General features: G+C 44.8%; 1 protein-coding gene across 3 annotated transcripts in view; it reads right to left on the reverse strand.

Moving 5' to 3' along the window:
• The window catches only part of MFRP (membrane frizzled-related protein), a 104811-nt gene that overhangs the window by 40114 nt on the left and 42133 nt on the right, over positions 1–22564 (reverse strand). For all 3 annotated transcript variants that reach the window (XM_069741235.1, XM_069741234.1, XM_069741236.1), the window contains 2 exons: positions 13261–13374; positions 10990–11094 (listed from right to left, as the gene is read on the reverse strand). In XM_069741235.1, the coding sequence (XP_069597336.1) occupies positions 10990–11094; positions 13261–13374 (219 nt within the window). The remainder of the gene's footprint in view (positions 1–10989; positions 11095–13260; positions 13375–22564) is intronic.

Here is a 22564-nt window from a genome sequence, read left to right on the forward strand (position 1 = left end):
AAGCCGCTAGGCAAAATTTAATATAACTGAATATGAGGTTTTCAGTTTAACATTCTGATCAGACTGTATGAAGCCCACTGCCCCTTCACGGCAAACCTCGTAGTGGGTCCTATCGCCCTAACGGAGCGGAGCCATGCGGCGCCCACCGCCACAGCGGCCATGCACCAGCAGGGCGGACGGCCTGTTGCCCCACAGCACCCATGCTGCGAGACTGAGTCCCCAAGACCCCAGACCGCGCCGCCCCACCAGCACAAACCACAGCACAGGTGATTTTAATTAGCAGGAGACTGCAAAGTAAGGGGTCTAGCTTATTTTGGCTCTCACTGAAGAGCTGGAGGAAGGCGAGTTTCAATGCTCCTTTCATTTTGGTGCTGGTGCTGTGTGGCGGCCATTGTTGCTGTGGCTTTGTGCTGGTGGGGCGGCGCGGTCTGGAGTCATGGGGGCTCAGTCTCGCAGCATGGGTGCTGTGGGGCAACAGGCCGTCCGCCCTGCTGGTGCATGGCCGCTGTGGCGGTGGGCGCCGCACGGCTCCGCTCCGTTAGGGCGATAGGACCCACTACGAGGTTTGCCGTGAAGTGGCAGTGGGCTTCATACAGTCTGATCAGAATGTTAAACTGAAAACCTCATGTTCAGTATATAAATTTTTGCCTAGCGGCTTTAGATCAACGTATGATTTTGGGATGTGCGGTTCATGCTCTTTTTTTTTTTTTTCCTTTTTAGTAATGAATAGGTGTCTTGAAGACACCTCTCCATTACTAAAAATGGGGGCCTTATGTCATCGGGCAATACAAAGGTGACATCAAACCACAAATATGAACCCCACTTGCAAGTGGGAAGAGCTGGGCAAAGCACCAGAATTGGCATATCTAATAGATTCATTTTTTCTGGGGTCGCAGCGGGCTGCTACTTTTTAGGCTGGAGGGAGGCCAATATTCATGGCCACTTACTAGCCTGAGAATACCAGCACCCAACTTTGAGATTTAGCTTGGCTGGTTGTCAAAAATGGGAGAGACTGCACGCTGTTTTTTTAAATTATTTATTTACATAATTAAAAAAACAGAGTGGGGACACCTGCATTTTTGATAACCACCCTTGCTAAAGCTGCTAACGTTGTCTGCAGCTTTCAGTTTTGCCTGGTTGGTTATCAAAAATACAGGGGAACCCCACGTCAATTTTTTTGTAAATTATTTATTTACTGTATAGCGCAATTGATGGGTCAATTTATTCTTCTTTTCATGGTGTCTGCCCCTAATTTGAGCTGTTTTGGCACCTTTTGTTCACCCCTGAAGGTATTGTCTATGCGTTTGGTTTTCTCTCCCATTGAATTTAACCCCTTAGTGACAGAGCCAATTTGGTACTTAATGACCAGGCCAATTTTTACAATTCTGACCACTGTCACTCTATGAGGTTATAACTCTGGAACGCTTCAACGGATCCCGCTGATTCTGAGATTGTTTTTTCGTGACATATTGCACTTCATGTTAGTGGTAACATTTCTTCGATATTACTTGCGTTTATTTATTAAAAAAACGGAAATATGGCGAAAATTTTGAAAATTTTGCAATTTTCAAACTTTGAATTTTTATGCCCTTACATCAGAGAGATATGTCACACAAAATGGTCAATAAATAACATTTCCCATATGTCTACTTTACATCAGCACAATTTTGGAAAAAAAAAAAAATTATTAGGGAGTTATAAGGGTTAAAATTTGACCAGCAATTTCTTATTTTTACAGCAAAATTTACAAAACCATTTTTTTTAGGGACCACCTCACATTTGAAGTCAGTTTGAGGGGTCTATGTAGCAGAAAATGCCCAAAATTGACACCATTCTAAAAACTGCACCCCTCAAGGTGCGCAAAACCACATTCAAGAAGTTTATTAACCCTTCAGTTGCTGCACAGGAACTGAAGCAATGTGGAAGGAAAAAATGAACATTTTACTTTTTTTCACAAATATTTTACTTCAGAATCAATTTTTTTTATTTTCACATGTGTAAAAAAAGAAAATGAACCACATAATTTGTTGTGCAATTTGTCCGGAGAATGCCGATACCCCATATGTGGGGAGGGACCACTATTTGGGTGCACAGTAGAGCTCAGGAGGGAAGGAGCGCCATTTGGCTTTTTCAACATAGAATTCCCTGGAATTGAGATCGGACACCATGTCGCGTTTGGAGAGCCCCTGATGTGCCTAAACAGTGGAAACCCCCCACAAGTGACACCATTTTGGAAACTAGACCCCCTAAGGAACTTATCTAGGTGTGTGGTCAACACTTTGAACCCCCAAGTGCTTCACACAAGTTTATAACGTAGAGCCGAAAAAATTAAAAATCATTTTTTTTTCACAAAAATGATCTTTTCACCCCCAATTTTTTATTTTCCCAAGGGTAGCAAGACAAAATAGACCCCAAAAGTTGTTGTGCAATTTGTCCTGAGTATGTCGATACCCCGTATGTGGGGGTAAACCTCTGTTTGGGTGCACAGTAGAGCTCAGAAGGGAAGGAGCGCCATTTGACATTTACAACATAGAATTCTCTGGAATTGAGATCGGACACCATGTCGCGTTTGGAGAGCCCCTGATGTGCCTAAACAGTGGAAACCCCCCACAAGTGACACCATTATGGAAACTAGACCCCCTTAGGAACTTATCTAGGTGTGTGGTCAACACTTTGAACCCCCAAGTGCTTCACACAAGTTTATAACGTAGAGCCGAAAAAATTAAAAATCATTTTTTTTTCACAAAAATGATCTTTTCACCCCCAATTTTTTATTTTCCCAAGGGTAGCAAGACAAAATAGACCCCAAAAGTTGTTGTGCAATTTGTCCTGAGTATGTCGATACCCCGTATGTGGGGGTAAACCTCTGTTTGGGTGCACAGTAGAGCTCAGAAGGGAAGGAGCGCCATTTGACTTTTTCAACATAGAATTCTCTGGAATTGAGATCGGACACCATGTCGCGTTTGGAGAGCCCCTGATGTGCCTAAACAGTGGAAACCCCCCACAAGTGACACCATTTTGGAAACTAGACCCCCTAAGGAACTTATCTAGGTGTGTGGTCAACACTTTGAACCCCCAAGTGCTTCACACAAGTTTATAACGTAGAGCCGAAAAAATTAAAAATCATTTTTTTTTCACAAAAATGATCTTTTCACCCCCAATTTTTTATTTTCCCAAGGGTAGCAAGACAAAATAGACCCCAAAAGTTGTTGTGCAATTTGTCCTGAGTATGTCGATACCCCGTATGTGGGGGTAAACCTCTGTTTGGGTGCACAGTAGAGCTCAGAAGGGAAGGAGCGCCATTTGACTTTTTCAACATAGAATTCTCTGGAATTGAGATCGGACACCATGTCGCGTTTGGAGAGCCCCTGATGTGCCTAAACAGTGGAAACCCCCCACAAGTGACACCATTTTGGAAACTAGACCCCCTAAGGAACTTATCTAGGTGTGTGGTCAACACTTTGAACCCCCAAGTGCTTCACACAAGTTTATAACGTAGAGCCGAAAAAATTAAAAATCATTTTTTTTTCACAAAAATGATCTTTTCACCCCCAATTTTTTATTTTCCCAAGGGTAGCAAGACAAAATAGACCCCAAAAGTTGTTGTGCAATTTGTCCTGAGTATGTCGATACCCCGTATGTGGGGGTAAACCTCTGTTTGGGTGCACAGTAGAGCTCAGAAGGGAAGGAGCGCCATTTGACTTTTTCAACATAGAATTCTCTGGAATTGAGATCGGACACCATGTCGCGTTTGGAGAGCCCCTGATGTGCCTAAACAGTGGAAACCCCCCACAAGTGACACCATTTTGGAAACTAGACCCCCTAAGGAACTTATCTAGGTGTGTGGTCAACACTTTGAACCCCCAAGTGCTTCACACAAGTTTATAACGTAGAGCCGAAAAAATTAAAAATCATTTTTTTTTTCACAAAAATGATCTTTTCACCCCCAATTTTTTATTGTCCCAAGGGTAGCAAGACAAAATAGACCCCAAAAGTTGTTGTGCAATTTTTCCTGAGTATGTCGATACCCCGTATGTGGGGGTAAACCTCTGTTTGGGTGCACAGTAGAGCTCAGAAGGGAAGGAGCGCCATTTGACTTTTTCAACATAGAATTCTCTGGAATTGAGATCGGACACCATGTCGCGTTTGGAGAGCCCCTGATGTGCCTAAACAGTGGAAACCCCCCACAAGTGACACCATTTTGGAAACTAGACCCCCTAAGGAACTTATCTAGGTGTGTGGTCAACACTTTGAACCCCCAAGTGCTTCACACAAGTTTATAACGTAGAGCCGAAAAAATTAAAAATCATTTTTTTTTCACAAAAATGATCTTTTCACCCCCAATTTTTTATTTTCCCAAGGGTAGCAAGACAAAATAGACCCCAAAAGTTGTTGTGCAATTTGTCCTGAGTATGTCGATACCCCGTATGTGGGGGTAAACCTCTGTTTGGGTGCACAGTAGAGCTCAGAAGGGAAGGAGCGCCATTTGACTTTTTCAACATAGAATTCTCTGGAATTGAGATAGGACACCATGTCGCGTTTGGAGAGCCCCTGATGTGCCTAAACAGTGGAAACCCCCCACAAGTGACACCATTTTGGAAACTAGACCCCCTAAGGAACTTATCTAGGTGTGTGGTTAACACTTTGAACCCCCAAGTGCTTCACACAAGTTTATAACGTAGAGCCGAAAAAATTAAAAATCATTTTTTTTTCACAAATATGATCTTTTCACCCCCAATTTTTTATTTTCCCAAGGGTAGCAAGACAAAATAGACCCCAAAAGTTGTTGTGCAATTTGTCCTGAGTATGTCGATACCCTGTATGTGGGGGTAAACCTCTGTTTGGGCGCACTGCGGAGCTTGGAAGGGAAGGCGCGCTGTTTGACTTTTTAATCTCTTAATTGTGAGAGCGGACGTCATTTTGGGTTTGTAGATGTGCCTAACAGCAGAAACCCCCCACAACTGACCCCGTTTTGGAAACTACACCCCTCAAAGATTTTAATCAGGGGTATATTGAGCAATTTGAACCCACATGTATGACACAGAGTTTGATAACATTAGGTTGTCATATTGAAAAAATTCATTTTTTTCCACGAGAATCTTGTTTTAGACCTGAATGTCTCGATTTTTCAGAAATAACATCAAAAAGTGGACCCCACAATTCGTTACCCACTTTATTATGAGTGCAGCAATATCCCATATGTAGTAAAAAAGTTCTGTTTGGACAAATGGCAGGGCTTGGACAGAAAGGGGCACAATGTGACAAATTTGGCTTTATTTGAAATTGAAGATCCAGGACCCATTCAAAGCTTCTAGAGACATTGAGCAAAAAAGAAAATCCTTCCAGGAATTATTACTCACAGAGGGAGGCATGCTCCTAAAACACAATGGCTGACTATAAAATTGGTCTTGCTAACAAAACAGTTGTCCCGCATTTGCGTATATTGTAGCAGGAAGAATAAACTGTACTGGAATGAAGGGCAAAATGTGTAGGAAAATGCAGCCAACTATGTGGCAAAGCGGAGTTTGTTCCAAAGATGAAAGAACACCATCAGGGCTAGAATGGCAGACACTTTCAGAGACTGGTCGTACAACGTCCTTTTAGCTCCATCAATCCCTATATGAGAGACGAATGTGCCAATAGACGTGGTACACCATAGCAAGCTCCCACCCGCCAAGGTCAGAACCGCTATATGCACAAAACAACCAGTTCTCTATAGAAAGTATTGTCTGGTACCAGAGGTTCGGCAAGAACCATAAAGTAAAGCCCATAGTGTATAAGTACGGAACTTCCTCATTTTTTAGAAATCCTACTATAAAATGATCATGCCCGTATCATCAACATAAATATAAGTAATATAAATGGAAGCCAAAGTTTTGTGTAGCAAGACAGTTATAAAAACAGTCAAAGTTAGATAAATGGTCAAAAATGTTTGAGTAATAAAGTCCTAGAATTCATTTTCAGATAATCTCACTTTTCAAGATCATTTCTGGGGTCCACATTCTAACGCTTATTGACATAGGTACGTGGACGAGAATTTGTTGGAATAGTAGTTTGGTATGGGATTGATCGAGTCGTAGAATTTTCAGATGACCTGACTTTGCAAGAACATTTGTGGGGTCCACACTCTAGAGCGTACAGACGTGGGTACGTGGATGAGAATTTGTTGGAATAGTAGTTTGGTATGGGATTGATCGAGTCGTAGAATTTTCAGATGACCTGACTTTGCAAGAACATTTGTGGGGTCCACACTCTAGAGCGTACAGACGTGGGTACGTGGATGAGAATTTGTTGGAATAGTAGTTTGGTATGGGATTGATCGAGTCGTAGAATTTTCAGATGACCTGACTTTGCAAGAACATTTGTGGGGTCCACACTCTAGAGCGTACAGACGTGGGTACGTGGATGAGAATTTGTTGGTATAGTAGTTTGGTATGGGATTGATCGAGTCGTAGAATTTTCAGATGACCTGACTTTGCAAGAACATTTGTGGGGTCCACACTCTAGAGCGTACAGACGTGGGTACGTGGATGAGAATTTGTTGGAATAGTAGTTTGGTATGGGATTGATCGAGTCGTAGAATTTTCAGATGACCTGACTTTGCAAGAACATTTGTGGGGTCCACACTCTAGAGCGTACAGACGTGGGTACGTGGATGAGAATTTGTTGGAATAGTAGTTTGGTATGGGATTGATCAAATTCTGGAATTAATTGTGAAATGGGGTAAAATGGGATCTACTAATTAAAATATTTATCAATTGTTCCAAATTGTACTACTGGGGCCACTAAGCAGAAAATAAAAATGATTGAAAAAAAAAACAAACTAATAATTGTAGGTGGTGTGGTAGGTCTCAAAACAGGGGGAGATACAAAGGCCTGGTTGGGATGGGCATGTGGGGCAATAAAATCGGGAATCACTCCGCCTGCCATGCTTTCTGCAAACTCGGCACCTTTTTTGAGGATACCTTTGGGTGGGAGTGACAGGGACAGGGTGAGGAAAATGGCGTTCTGACAGTCTCCGGGAATCCTCAGAGTCGAAGGCTTCCCCCGGTGCCATGGACTCAAATATGAGGCTCTCTACTACTTTTTCCTGAAAGTGCAGGAAAGTTAGTGGTCCTTGAGATTTTTTGTATAGGACAAAACTGTTGTAGGTGGCAGTCTGAATTAGATAGATTCCCACCTTTTTATACCACGCCCTGGTCTTCCTCTTGACCAGGTATGGTTGCAGAACCTGGTCTGACAGGTCTACGCCACCCATATGTCTATTATATTCTGTGACGCAGACAGGTTTTTCTTTGTCCCTGGTGGCACCCCTCTCTCTGACCGTCACAGTGGTGTCCGTATGCAGTGTGGAAAGCATATAGACGTCCTTCCTGTCTTTCCACTTCACTGCAAGTAGTTGGTCGCTTGCAAGTGAAAATGACGCCCCCCCTCTCCAAACGTCTGGACACCAACTGTGACGGAAACCCCACTCTGTTTTTCCTCACTGTCCCACAGGCCCCTGTACTTGCAGCATGGAGGGATTTGTATAGGGGGATACTCGTGTAATAATTATCTGTGTACACGTGGTACCCTTGATTGAGAAAGGGCGTCATTAGCTCCCAGACAATTTTGCCTGGGATACCAATTGTCTGGGGGCAGTTTGGGGGGTTTATTTGGCGGTCCCTACCTTCGTAAATTAGGAAGGTGGACGTGTACCCTGATGAGCTCTCGCAAGCTTTATATAATTTTACGCCGTATTTGGCTCTCTTGGAGGGAATAAATTGGCGGAATGAAAGACGGCCCTTGTAGCTCATCAAGGACTCGTCGACTGCCATATTTTGCTCTGGGGTATAGGAATTTAGAAAGGAAGTTTTTAGGAGGGAAATTAGGGGTCTTAATTTATTTAGCCGATCGTAGTTGGGGTCAGTTCTTGGGAGAGCTTGGGCATTGTCACTGAAGTGGAGGAATCTCATCAGGGCTTCGTAACGGGCTCGGGACATGATGGCTGCAAATACAGGGGTGCAGTGGACAGCTTTTGTTGCCCAGTAAGAGCGGAGAGTGGGTTTTTTTACTATACCCATATTCAGGGTGAGGCCTAAGAATTTTTTAATTTCGGGGACATTTGTGGGGATCCAGGAACGGGAATGAAAGGCAGTGGGTTTTTGGGAAATATATTGCCGGGCATATAGGTTAGTTTGGTGGACGATTAATTGCAGGACTTCGGGGCTAATGAAAATTTCAAAAAAATCAATGGGGGTAAAATTGGCGACATCTACTTTTATTCCAGGGACTGCAGAAAAAGGGGGAATTTGAGGGGAAAATGAGGTGTCATTATACCACAGCGGTGGGGGGACTGCGGTACTTGGTCCTGCCTCTGAAGCTTCAGCAGTGACGACCGACTCCGCTACCACCGGGCTGGGGGATCCCGTGGAGGAAGAGTCGTCATCACTGTCTGAAAACTGCTCAACTTCAGGGGCAGAATCTGTTTCGCTGCCGGAGCTGCCGGAGCAAAGCAGGCTGTAAGCTTGCTCCGCGCTAAAAGTTCTGCGAGCCATTTTATCTAATTCCTCCCCTAACCCTAACCCTACCCCTAACCCTACCCCTAACCCTAACCCTAACCCTAACCCTAAAAAAAATTTAAAAAAAAAATTATAATTTTTTTTTTCTTTTTTTTTTTTTTTTTTATAATCCTCTGGGATTACGGAGAACGGGGGTGGGTAAATGGGATGCTGGCGGAGGCAGATATTATGTTTTTTGTCACTGACAGAGCAGCACTTGAACTGTAGTCTCTCTCTCTTCTCTCCTAGAACAACTACAAGGAGAGAAGAGAAAGGTACAGCCCAAGTGCTGCCATGTTTATCAAATATTAGGGGTTTTGATCACTGTAATTGGGCATATTACAGTAATCAAAACCCAGCAGCCAATGAGAAAATTCTCATAGGTTGCTGGGTCTCTGCTGGCAGATCATGGCAGGCGCACTGCGCATGCGCCCGCCATTTTCTTCCAGCAGAGAAGAAGAAGGGGGGCCAGGAGCAGTGGGCTGGGGACCGGGGACCACTACTGAGGACCGGGGACCACTACTGAGGACCGGGGACAGGAGCAGGCGGTATGGTGGGGGGCTCGGGGGCTCTATTTCTCTCCCCTCTGATGTGCGATCACATCAGAGGGGAGAGAAATGCAAAGCATTTTTTTTTTTTACAAACTATTTGCAGCGATCGCAATCCCGGGGGTCTGTAAAGACCCCTGGGATTGCGATCGCTCCAGGGGGTCTGCGATCGCTCCAGGGGGTCTGTAAAAACAGACCCCAATACACCGGGGGAAGCTAGGCTTTGGCGGGCGCATCTGCACATGCGCCCGCCATTTTGGAGCCCGGGCAGGAAGGAGGAGGGTCGGGGACCGGGGGGGCACCTTCTCCGGTACATAAGGTACCGTGGGGGGATCGGGGGACCCTATTTCTCTCCCCTCTAATGTCCGATCACATTAGAGGGGAGAGAAACACAATACTAATCGCGTTTTTTTTTTTTTGCGATCGCCGGTAAACGGTTAATTACCGGCGATCGCAAAAGCGGGGTCGGTGAAAACCGACCCGAATCATGTTCTCTGGGGTCTCGGCTACCCCCGGCAGCCGAGACCCCGGAGAAAATCGGCCTCTGGGGGGCGCTATGTACTTTTTCCACAGCGCCGTTAATTAACGGCGCTGTGGCTTAAGTACCCTTAGCGGCCGCCGTTAAAAGGCGTATCGGCGGTCGCTAAGGGGTTAATACTGTTTGTTTATGTTTGGTTATGTTTGGCGAAAATTAGGAACCTTACAAGGTTCTCTCATCTCTAGTGCAGAGAAGATGGAAAATTTTATTTCTCCACCTTCACCATTTATTTCATTTGCTGATCTACCTTGTCTGCTACATTGTACATTTTTGGGATGATGACTGCCTATATCTTGGCTGTGCTCTTCTCCCATCTGTCTGAGACCATATTTACACATCTGTTTGTCTCGAACCATGGATTATGAAACAGCCACGGATCTCTCAACCCAAACTCCACAACTTCATGGGCATATATGAGGCTGTAAAATTCAGCCAGTCGGACCACAACACACTGAAGTGGGAATCCACCCTTAGGCCGGGGTCACACTTGCGAGTGCAATGCGAGAAACTGACATCAATACCCGGCACTGCCACCAGCACTAGGAACTGGAGTGTTCAGCTGCATAGAATTACATGCAGCTGCAGGCACTGGTCCCGCGTGTCGGCGGCAGTGCCGGGTATTGATGTGAGTTTCCCGCATTGCACTCGTAAGTGTGACCCCGACCTTAAAGTGAATCTGACAGCTGATACATGCTATCCAATCCATGGGGCACTGGCTTATGATCTCAGCCATATCTGGAGATCATACAACTAGTGCCCCTTGGATTGGGCAGCATGTATCAGCTGCTGGGATCTGCACGACCTGGTCCATCAGCCATGACTGTAATATGCTGAAAAAAATCCAACATGGCAGAGAAATTCTGAGATGCGTGCTTTTTTACCTGCAGAGAAACCAATGTAGGACCGTTTGTCGGCCCTTATTTGTGTTTTGTATCTGGGAGTTGGGAGAGACCACAGTCAGCTGACCGCCATCTAGTGTTATTGAGCACCCCCAGTAGCGGCCTGGCACCCCCAGTAGCGGCCTGGCACCCCCAGTAGCGGCCTGGCACTCAGCCATCTGGGTGGTGGACGGAGTTACTGAGCATGTGTGACCACTGCCTACATTAGGTGGACATTCCTACAGGGAACCAAATGAACACCAGGAGCCGCCATAACTGCTATGTAACATCAATATCTAGACATATTGGGGGAAAAAAATATTATTTCAACTAAAATGTTTTTGTTTTTTTTGTGGTCTAACAGAAAATCATAACATATATTTGTGAGACAAGCCCCTGGTAATCGAAGAACTCTTTTTACAGCGTGAATCAATAAAATACTGAAAGATCAGAGGAAATTTCAAATGACAAAGCCCGAGCCGAACCTGGAGGAGCCTCCGTAAAGTCATTCATCACATTGGTTTCCGGGGCAGGAGCTGCACTCTGATTGGACGATAAAAGAACCGCTTTTACATCATCCACGTTATATCCTGCGTTCAAGAAAAACGGAAAAGATTCATTATACAAAACATAGAGAGAGGGAGAGGTAATAACACTACTGCAAAAGGGAATTACCAATTATGTTGACCCTTACATTTCACAGAAAAACCTTAAAAATGATAGGAGGAATCTGATTGGTTAGTATAACAATACTTTTGTACTCTTTTGCTAGCTCTTATTCTAAAACATCACTCACATTGCATAGACAGGAAACAAAAGAGCAATTATAACCCTGGGCAAAATTAGATTCCAGCAATGTGTAACTTACTGGGCTGCTTGCTGCAGTTTTCTACTAGTTCTCTATATGCTGAGCTCTGTGTAAGCCCACCCCCACCACTGATTGGCACTGTACATAGGCAGAAAGTGGCCAATCAGTGGTGGGGGCAGGGTTATACAGAGCTCATACATATGACACAAGGTAGTGATAATCACCTGCTGATAAAAGCAAAGCAGCCCAGTAAGTGACACATCACTGGGATCAGGGTCTCTGTGTCTTCATTATGCTGCTCTCAGATTAGGCAGCAAACCTGGTGACTGATTTGCTTTAAGGCTCCTAAATTTGTCAAAATAAAGCTTTTTTTATGTTTGCTTGGTAGTTCAGAACTAACTAAATCGTCTCTACAGACGTACCGTTAATGACATAAGTAGCCAGAGAATATAAAAGCGTTTCACAGCAAGCAACTATCAAGAACAATACGCAGATTGGTAAAAATAATGACAGATGAGATGAGTTCAGTTCTGTTCCCGCACACGATTATTTGGCCTGGGAAGATCATATTCCTATCTGGATTTGCAGATTGTTTACTAACAATAATGATTTGGTTCCAAAAGCCGAAAACAAGATTTGCTGTTCTTTTCTGAGCCACTAAATGAACGTTCAGGGATTAGTGGATGTCATGCAGTTACAAATCTAATCTCTAAGAACGTGTGTTTCTGAGGGTCCCAGACCCGGCACACGGCGGCACAAGGTCGTGCGGATAGAAGGGTTCCTCATAGCATAGGCCATAGATAAATGGCTACTAAAGGCTCGCAGGTGACATATTCTCTGCATGTTTCTACTGTGTGATGGCCCCAATACCTGCACATCACAGGTTTATCTCCCCCGGAAGCACAGGGTCAGTCATACTGGACTCCCGCACACATGAAATCGATGGGTGCAGATGACTTTTGTCTCAGTTATTTGTCCAGGATTAGGCTCTGTTCACACTGGCCTGTTAGCGTCTGCATTGTCCACTTGTTTAAGAATCTCTAAGAGAGGGTAATTTATGCATACAGAGGACGTTAAAGGAGGATTCCAATCTCCATAACGACCACCAATCTCCTAATTATTTCCTTATTGAAAATTGGAGTTTTGCAAATCCCTTCAGATGTTTCAGAGTTCTCTGTATAATTCCATGGATCCTTATGGTTTATCTTAGATTTACATCAGATTAGGCCACTGCTCCGATCTGGCGGTGGTAGCCATGCCCGTGCTGTGGCATCTGAGGCCACCTCTCTGCAGGTCCATGGCTTATGTGTAGTAGCACGTGAGCCGCCATATTATGCTGTAGAGCAGTGTTCCTCAACTCCGGTCCTCAAGAGCCACCAACAGGTTAGGTATTCAGGATTTCCTTAGTATTGCATAATTGCATCACCTTCACAGAAAATAATTCCATCACCTGTGAAATACTAAGGAAATCCTTAAAACATGACCTGTTGGTGGCTCTTGAGGGCTGGAGTTGGGGACCACTGCTGTAGACAGAGCAGAGCTTTGGGGGAGCTGGGGCTATATCTGAACAGCTTATGTATCAGTTGCATGCCTCGATGCAGTGGGAAGCAGACCCTTTTGACTTTGGGCAGTCTACACCCCAGACAACCTAAGGGCTCCATCCAGCACTAGATCCAAGCTGTTGTGACATCCTGCAGTATTTCGGCCTACTGTGTAACAAACGTGCAACCTTTTTCCAGAGTTGCTGCTACTACAGAGGTGTATGTATCCTACCTCTTCCACACTTCCGGTTCTTCGCCCTGAAGAATAGAGAGGTTTCCCCCACCCTCCTCGGCATACATTGAGCATCCAGAGTAAGTGGAGAAACCAGGAACATGCATATATACATAGAAATGCAGAAAAAATGGAAATTTCTATTGTTACGAAGATGAGAAACGAGATAACTCACTCTTCATCAGAATCCCCATTGTCAGGCTGAAAATCAGCACAAAGACGAGAATAATGGTGGTAATAATCAATACGGGGATGCGATTTGTCCGAAGTCTTCTGCTCTGTAGAGAAACTGAAGAAAGAAATACTATCATCCATTTACTACAGAAACATGGGTGCATCTACTCCTACCATGACGCGCGTAGCTGGCACTCAGGTTAATCCTTGCTCAGGAAATAATACAGTATATCTTTAGTAATTTAGTGGAATTTATTCTGCTCTACAGTCAGAATAATTAGCTTGGAAATGTTAAGACATTTTTAGCAAAGTGTTGGAAAAGTTATTTAAAAACCATAAATATCATGTTCAGAAATGTCCTAATTTGAGAGGGAACTTGGCAGCAATGTCCACTATTCCTTGCAGTGCCACAGCACAGTTCTACCTGGCACTGACTCGGAGTACCCAGCACCAACTCCTGCTGGCGATTCAGCAGCTCAATGTCAACAGAGCAACTCTTCATCCAGTTTTCTGTATCGACAGGGCGTGAATACCATTGTCATGCTGACTGACAGCCGATTCTCCGCTGCCTAACTGCGGGGAGCCAGCTGTCAGCATAAAGTCGGCAGTCACGCCCCATCCACAGAGCAGAGCGGAAGAGAAGCCGTTACTCTGTCGACATCACGTCAGTGGAAGCTGCTGAATAGCTGGCAGGAGCGGTCAGTGACCTCTCTGTGCCGGCAGACATCTGCACCGTGCCCAACAGGCAAGTAGACAGCAACTACCTAACTTAGTTTTTGGCCCATAGTAGAATAATCCTGGATATACCCTTTAAGTCCTCGAGAAAGAGTGGATTTTCTTCTGAACCACACTCTTGTGAACAGATGAGGGTGCTACGGTAGGCATTACTTCACATTAGTAGCATGGCACACCATAGCGATCTATATTATTTATGTATATTTCATTTTACTGTCACTTGATGCATACTGCCCAAACCAAGAGCAGCATGAGTCTGAGCCTGGCTGCACATTTGCAGATCGGGACCATAGACAAAGATGAGACTTCTCCCCTGACTCCTCCCTGCACCCATCCAGGTGATTGACAGGTTTCTCACATGTGTGGGCATCAGGAGAGACCTATCAATCAACTAGTGCGGTGGTGGCAATCGTGCCGCCAGGCTCTGGTTCATGTTGTCAGTGGTTTGGGCAACATGAATCAATTGACAGGTTTCCTTCACTCTGACAATCACAGTATTTGTCACAGCACAGTAAATGACAGTACTTTTTGTTAATGTAAAACAAAAATCAACATGAAGCTTCTTTATTGTACCTTTGTGGATTTTGTAATCTCTGTTTGCTCTTCAGTGCATCCAGCTTCTCACAGCTGAATAGGTGATACTATTTGTATCTGCTAAAACTCCATTTCCCTGCATCTCTTGCTTCTACTCAGTGCTGCAGATCCCTCTCCTCTATGCTCCTAGCTAGTCCAAGCTCTGAGTTATCACCAAACTAATTAAAGCAGAGAGCTCACCTTGTGCTTCTTTGCACCCTGCTCCTGTACTGTATGCTGCCTGGCCAGCTTTGTCTTCTGCCATCTACAACAGTGTAGCTGCTTGTGTGTTTTTATACAGTGTCATTATTAGCTATATTCTATCAGGGCCCGGAGCTTAGGCAGTCTTCCACAATGAAGCTTGTTAGGCAGAGCAAAGCTGAGCTGTTTTTCCTACCAATTAAAGATTAGGGTTGTGAAACTGCAAAAACTGCTCTGTAGATGCATATGGCAAAGGATTGTCTTCTGCTATATTCATCAACAGAGCTGTTATGATAAGGTAATTCAGTACCACAATGGACATAGAGGTCAGACTCAGAGCACACACAGTGACCTGACAATAACCCAAAAACATAGAACGAGCTCTGAGACGTGGGAACTCTGCTGACCGCAATCCCTAATCCTCTCCAACCACACTAGAGGCAGCCGTGGATTGCGCCTAACGCTCCCTATGCAACTCGACACAGCCTGAGAAACTAGCTAGCCTGAAGATAGAAAATAAGCCTACCTTGCCTCAGAGAAATACCCCAAAGGAAAAGGCAGCCCCCACATATAATGACTGTGAGTAAAGATGAAAAGACAAACGTAGAGATGAAATAGATTTAGCAAAGTGAGGCCCGACTTTCTGAACAGAGCGAGGATAGGAAAGGTAACTTTGCGGTCAACACAAAACCCTACAAAAACCACGCAAAGGGGGCAAAAAGACCCTCCGTACCGAACTAACGGCACGAAGGTACACCCTCTGCGTCCCAGAGCTTCCAGCAAGCAGGAAAAAACAAATAGACAAGCTGGAAAGAAAAAAATCAGCAAACAAAATAGCAAAGCGGAACTTAGCTATGCAGAGCAGCAGGCCACAGGAACGATCTAGGAGGAAACAGGTCCAATACTAGAACATTGACTGGAGGCCAGGATCAAAGCACTAGGTGGAGTTAAATAGAGCAGCACCTAACGACTTCACCACATCACCTGAGGAAAGAAACTCAGAAGCCGCAGTACCACTTTCCTCCACCAACGGAAGCTCACAGAGAGAATCAGCCGAAGTACCACTTGTGACCACAGGAGGGAGCTCTGCCACAGAATTCACAACAGTACCCCCCCCCTTGAGGAGGGGTCACCGAACCCTCACCAGAGCCCCCAGGACGACCAGGATGAGCCATATGAAAAGCACGAACAAGATCGGGAGCATGGACATCAGAGGCAAAGACCCAGGAATTATCTTCCTGAGCATAACCCTTCCACTTAACCAGATACTGGAGTTTCCGTCTTGAAACACGAGAATCCAAAATCTTCTCCACAATATACTCCAACTCCCCCTCCACCAAAACCGGGGCAGGAGGATCAACAGATGGAACCATAGGTGCCACGTATCTCCGCAACAATGACCTATGGAATACGTTATGGATGGAAAAAGAATCTGGAAGGGTCAGACGAAAAGACACAGGATTAAGAACCTCAGAAATCCTATACGGACCAATGAAACGAGGTTTAAACTTAGGAGAGGAAACCTTCATAGGAATATGACGAGAAGATAACCAAACCAAATCCCCAACACGAAGTCGGGGACCCACACAGCGTCTGCGATTAGCGAAACGTTGAGCCTTCTCCTGGGAGAAGGTCAAATTGTCCACTACATGAGTCCAAATCTGCTGCAACCTGTCCACCACAGTATCCACACCAGGACAGTCCGAAGACTCAACCTGCCCTAAAGAGAAACGAGGATGGAACCCAGAGTTGCAGAAAAACGGCGAAACCAAGGTAGCCGAGCTGGCCCGATTATTAAGGGCGAACTCAGCCAAAGGCAAAAAGGACACCCAGTCATCCTGATCAGCATAAACAAAGCATCTCAGATATGTTTCCAAGGTCTGATTGGTTCGTTCGGTCTGGCCATTAGTCTGAGGATGGAAAGCCGAGGAAAAAGACAAGTCAATGCCCATCCTAGCACAAAAGGCTCGCCAAAACCTCGAAACAAACTGGGAACCTCTGTCAGACACGATATTCTCTGGAATGTCATGTAAACGAACCACATGCTGGAAGAACAATGGCACCAAATCAGAGGAGGAAGGTAATTTAGACAAGGGTACCAAATGGACCATCTTAGAGAAGCGATCACAGACCACCCAAATGACTGACATCTTTTGAGAGACGGGAAGATCTGAAATAAAATCCATAGAGATATGTGTCCAAGGCCTCTTCGGGACCGGCAAGGGCAAAAGCAACCCACTGGCACGAGAACAGCAGGGCTTAGCCTGAGCACAAATCCCACAGGACTGCACAAAAGTACGCACATCCCGCGACAAAGATGGCCACCAAAAGGATCTAGCCACTAACTCTCTGGTACCAAAGATTCCAGGATGACCACCCAACACCGAACAATGAACCTCAGAGATAACTTTATTCGTCCACCTATCAGGGACAAACAGTTTCTCCGCTGGGCAACGATCAGGTTTATTAGCCTGAAATTTTTGCAGCACCCGCCGCAAATCAGGGGAGATGGCAGACACAATTACTCCCTCTTTGAGGATACCTGCCGGCTCAGATAAACCCGGAGAGTCGGGCACAAAACTCCTAGACAGAGCATCCGCCTTCACATTTTTAGAGCCCGGAAGGTACGAAATCACAAAGTCAAAACGGGCAAAAAACAGCGACCAACGAGCCTGTCTAGGATTCAACCGCTTGGCAGACTCGAGATAAGTCAAGTTCTTATGATCAGTCAAGACCACCACGCGATGCTTAGCTCCTTCAAGCCAATGACGCCACTCCTCGAATGCCCACTTCATGGCCAGCAACTCTCGATTGCCCACATCATAATTTCGCTCAGCAGGCGAAAACTTCCTGGAAAAGAAGGCGCATGGTTTCATCACCGAGCAATCAGAACTTCTCTGCGACAAAACAGCCCCTGCTCCAATCTCAGAAGCATCAACCTCAACCTGGAACGGAAGCGAAACATCTGGTTGACACAACACAGGGGCAGAAGAAAAACGACGCTTCAACTCTTGAAAAGCTTCCACAGCAGCAGAAGACCAATTGACCACTTCAGCACCCTTCTTGGTCAAATCGGTCAATGGTTTAGCAATACTAGAAAAATTGCAGATGAAGCGACGATAAAAATTAGCAAAGCCCAGGAACTTCTGCAGACTTTTCAGAGATGTCGGCTGAGTCCAATCATGGATGGCTTGGACCTTAACAGGGTCCATCTCGATAGTAGAAGGGGAAAAGATGAACCCCAAAAATGAAACCTTCTGAACACCAAAGCGACACTTTGATCCCTTCACAAACAAAGAATTAGCACGCAGGACCTGAAACACCGTTCTGACCTGCTTCACATGAGACTCCCAATCATCCGAGAAGATCAAAATGTCATCCAAGTACACAATCAGGAATTTATCCAGGTACTCTCGGAAGATGTCATGCATAAAGGACTGAAACACTGATGGAGCATTGGCAAGTCCGAATGGCATTACTAGATACTCAAAATGGCCCTCGGGCGTATTAAATGCAGTTTTCCATTCATCGCCTCGCTTAATACGCACAAGATTATACGCACCACGAAGATCTATCTTGGTGAACCAACTAGCCCCCTTAATCCGAGCAAACAAATCAGATAACAACGGCAAGGGGTACTGAAATTTAACCGTGATCTTATTTAGAAGGCGGTAATCTATACAAGGTCTCAGTGAACCATCCTTCTTGGCTACAAAAAAGAACCCTGCTCCTAATGGCGACGATGACAGGCGAATATGCCCCTTCTCCAAGGACTCCTTCACATAACTCCGCATGGCGGCGTGCTCAGGCACTGATAAATTAAACAGTCGACCTTTTGGGAATTTACTACCAGGAATCAAATCGATAGCACAATCACAATCCCTATGCGGAGGTAGGGTATCGGACTTGGGCTCATCAAATACATCCCGGTAATCAGACAAGAACTCTGGAACCTCAGAAAGGGTGGATGAAGAAATAGTCAGAAATGGGACATCACCATGTACCCCCTGACATCCCCAGCTGGACACAGACATGGATTTCCAATCTAATACTGGATTATGGACTTGTAGCCATGGCAACCCCAACACGACCACATCATGCAGATTATGCAAAACCAGAAAGCGAATAACCTCCTGATGTGCAGGAGCCATGCACATGGTCAGCTGGGTCCAGTACTGAGGCTTATTCTTGGCCAGAGGCGTAGCATCAATTCCTCTCAATGGAATAGGACACTGCAAGGGTTCCAAGAAAAACCCACAACGCCTAGCATACTCCAAGTCCATCAAATTCAGGGCAGCGCCTGAATCCACAAATGCCATGACAGAATATGATGACAAAGAGCAGATCAAGGTAACGGACAGAAGAAATTTTGACTGTACCTTACCAATGGTGGCAGACCTAGCGAACCGCTTAGTGCGCTTAGGACAATCAGAGATAGCATGAGTGGAATCACCACAGTAGAAACACAGCCCATTCAGACGTCTGTGTTCTTGCTGTTCAACTCTGGTCAAAGTCCTATCGCACTGCATAGGCTCAGGTTTAAGCTCAGGTAATACCGCCAAATGGTGCACAGATTTACGCTCACGCAAGCGTCGACCGATCTGAATGGCCAAAGACATAGACTCATTCAGACCAGCAGGCATAGGAAATCCCACCATGACATCCTTAAGGGCTTCAGAGAGACCTTTTCTGAAAATAGCTGCGAGCGCACCTTCATTCCATTGAGTGAGTACGGACCACTTTCTAAATTTCTGACAATATACCTCTATCTCATCCTGACCCTGACACAGAGCTAGCAAATTTTTCTCTGCCTGATCCACTGAATTAGGTTCATCGTACAGCAATCCGAGCGCTAGGAAAAACGCATCAATATTACTTAATGCAGGATCTCCTGACGCAAGAGAAAATGCCCAGTCCTGAGGGTCGCCACGTAAAAAAGAAATAATGATCCTAACTTGTTGAACTGGGTCACCAGAGGAGCGAGGTTTCAAAGCCAGAAATAGTTTACAATTATTTTTGAAACTCAGAAATTTAGTTCTATCTCCAAAAAACAAATCAGGAATAGGAATTCTTGGTTCTAACATAGAATTCTGAACCACAAAGTCTTGAATATTTTGTACTCTTGCCGTGAGCTGATCCACACATGAAGACAGACCTTTAATGTCCATCGCTACACCTGTATCCTGAACCACCCAAATGTCTAGGGGAAAAAAAAGGCAAAACACAGTGCAGAGAAAAAAAAATGGTCTCAGAACTTCTTTTTTCCCTCTATTGAGAATCATTAGTACTTTCGGCCTCCAGTACTGTTATGATAAGGTAATTCAGTACCACAATGGACATAGAGGTCAGAGCACACACAGTGACCTGACAATAACCCAAAAACAGAACGAGCTCTGAGACGTGGGAACTCTGCTGACCGCAATCCCTAATCCTCTCCAACCACACTAGAGGCAGCCGTGGATTGCGCCTAACGCTCCCTATGCAACTCGGCACAGCCTGAGAAACTAGCTAGCCTGAAGATAGAAAATAAGCCTACCTTGCCTCAGAGAAATACCCCAAAGGAAAAGGCAGCCCCCACATATAATGACTGTGAGTAAAGATGAAAAGACAAACGTAGAGATGAAATAGATTTAGCAAAGTGAGGCCCGACTTTCTGAACAGAGCGAGGATAGGAAAGGTAACTTTGCGGTCAACACAAAACCCTACAAAAACCACGCAAAGGGGGCAAAAAGACCCTCCGTACCGAACTAACGGCACGGAGGTACACCCTCTGCGTCCCAGAGCTTCCAGCAAGCAGGAAAAAACAAATAGACAAGCTGGAAAGAAAAAAACAGCAAACAAAATAGCAAAGCGGAACTTAGCTATGCAGAGCAGCAGGCCACAGGAACGATCCAGGAGGAAACAGGTCCAATACTAGAACATTGACTGGAGGCCAGGATCAAAGCACTAGGTGGAGTTAAATAGAGCAGCACCTAACGACTTCACCACATCACCTGAGGAAGGAAACTCAGAAGCCGCAGTACCACTTTCCTCCACCAACGGAAGCTCACAGAGAGAATCAGCCGAAGTACCACTTGTGACCACAGGAGGGAGCTCTGCCACAGAATTCACAACACAGAGCATCATTTGCAGTTGCACACCACAGATCTGTCTGCAGCAAGCAACAAACACTTCTATTCTGATGATGATAGCAAAAAATCAGTCAGGCAGGGTACTATACAGACTCAGACAGGGCACTCCACCATAGAGTACACTCTATGTCAGTGGGCATATTTAAAGAAACACTCCCATAAAAATGTTTACCTTCTAAACATATTGTAGTCATCCTATCATATGGCACTGTGTGTGATCATTTTGCCCTTATATACAGTTAATTATTCTTTTTTTCGATTAGGTGTACGACATTATGTGGTTAATAATGGACTTGCTGAATTCTTCTAAGCTCTGTAGAGAAACAGGAAGTCTCTTTTCCCTGCATGAGTCATCACTGCAAAAGTCCCTGACAATGGGGCAGGAATGAGCAACTGGATCAGGACTTGGGGAATGATAAATATAGGGAAAAGAGACTTCCTGTTTCTACAAAGAGCAAAGAAAATAATGAACTGGGTAGTAAGACAAAATGGGCAATTGTAAGTATGAAACAGTGCCCAGGGTGGTAGCTGTAGGTGAGTGTCATCTGTCCGGCGGCACGTTCTTACAGGAAAGACGAGAGTTCTGGGTGTGTGCATGCTGGCAGTGTTGCTATTGGTACCTTCACCTTTAAGTCAGTCTGATTCCACATCTCACCATGTCAATTAGACTTCAAGACAAGGACACCAGGAACATTCTTAACCCCTTCATGACCCAGCCTATTTTGACCTTAAAGACCTTGCCGTTTTTTGCAATTCTGACCAGTGTCCCTTTATGAGGTAATAACTCAGGAACGCTTCAACGGATCCTAGCGGTTCTGAGATTGTTTTTTCGTGACATATTGGGATTCATGTTAGTGGTAAATTTAGGTCAATAAATTCTGCGTTTATTTGTGATAAAAACGGAAATTTGGCGAACATTTTGAAAATTTCGCAATTTTCATATTTTGAATTTTTATTCTGTTAAACTAGAGAGTTATGTGACACAAAATAGTTAATAAATAACATTTCCCACATGTATACTTTACATCAGCACAATTTTGGAAACAAAATTTTTTTTTGCTAGGAAGTTATAAGGGTTAAAATTTGACCAGCGATTTCTCATTTTTACAACGAAATTTACAAAACCATTTTTTTAGGGACCACCTCACATTTGAAGTCAGTTTGAGGGGTCTATGTGGCTGAAAATACCCAAAAGTGACAGCATTCTAAAAACTTCACCCCTCAAGGTACTCAAAACCACATTCAAGAAGTTTATTAACCCTTCAGGTGCTTCACAGCAGCAGAAGCAACATGGAAGGAAAAAATGAACATTTAACTTTTTAGTCACAAAAATTATCTTTTAGCAACAATTTTTTTATTTTCCCAATGGTAAAAGGAGAAACTGAACCACGAAAGTTGTTGTCCAATTTGTCCTGAGTACGCTGATACCTCATATGTGGGGGTAAACCACTGTTTGGGCGCACGGCAGGGCTTGGAAGGGAAGGAGCGTCATTTGATTTTTTGAATAAAAAATTGGCTCCACTCTTTAGCAGACACCATGTCACGTTTGGAGAGCCCCCGTGTGCCTAAAAATTGGAGCTCCCCCACAAGTGACCCCATTTTGGAAACTAGACGCCCCAAGGAACTTATCTAGATGAATAGTGAGCACTTTGAACCCCCAGGTGC

The sequence above is a fragment of the Ranitomeya imitator genome, chromosome 10, assembly GCF_032444005.1.
Source record: "Ranitomeya imitator isolate aRanImi1 chromosome 10, aRanImi1.pri, whole genome shotgun sequence".
NCBI lineage: Eukaryota > Metazoa > Chordata > Amphibia > Anura > Dendrobatidae > Ranitomeya > Ranitomeya imitator.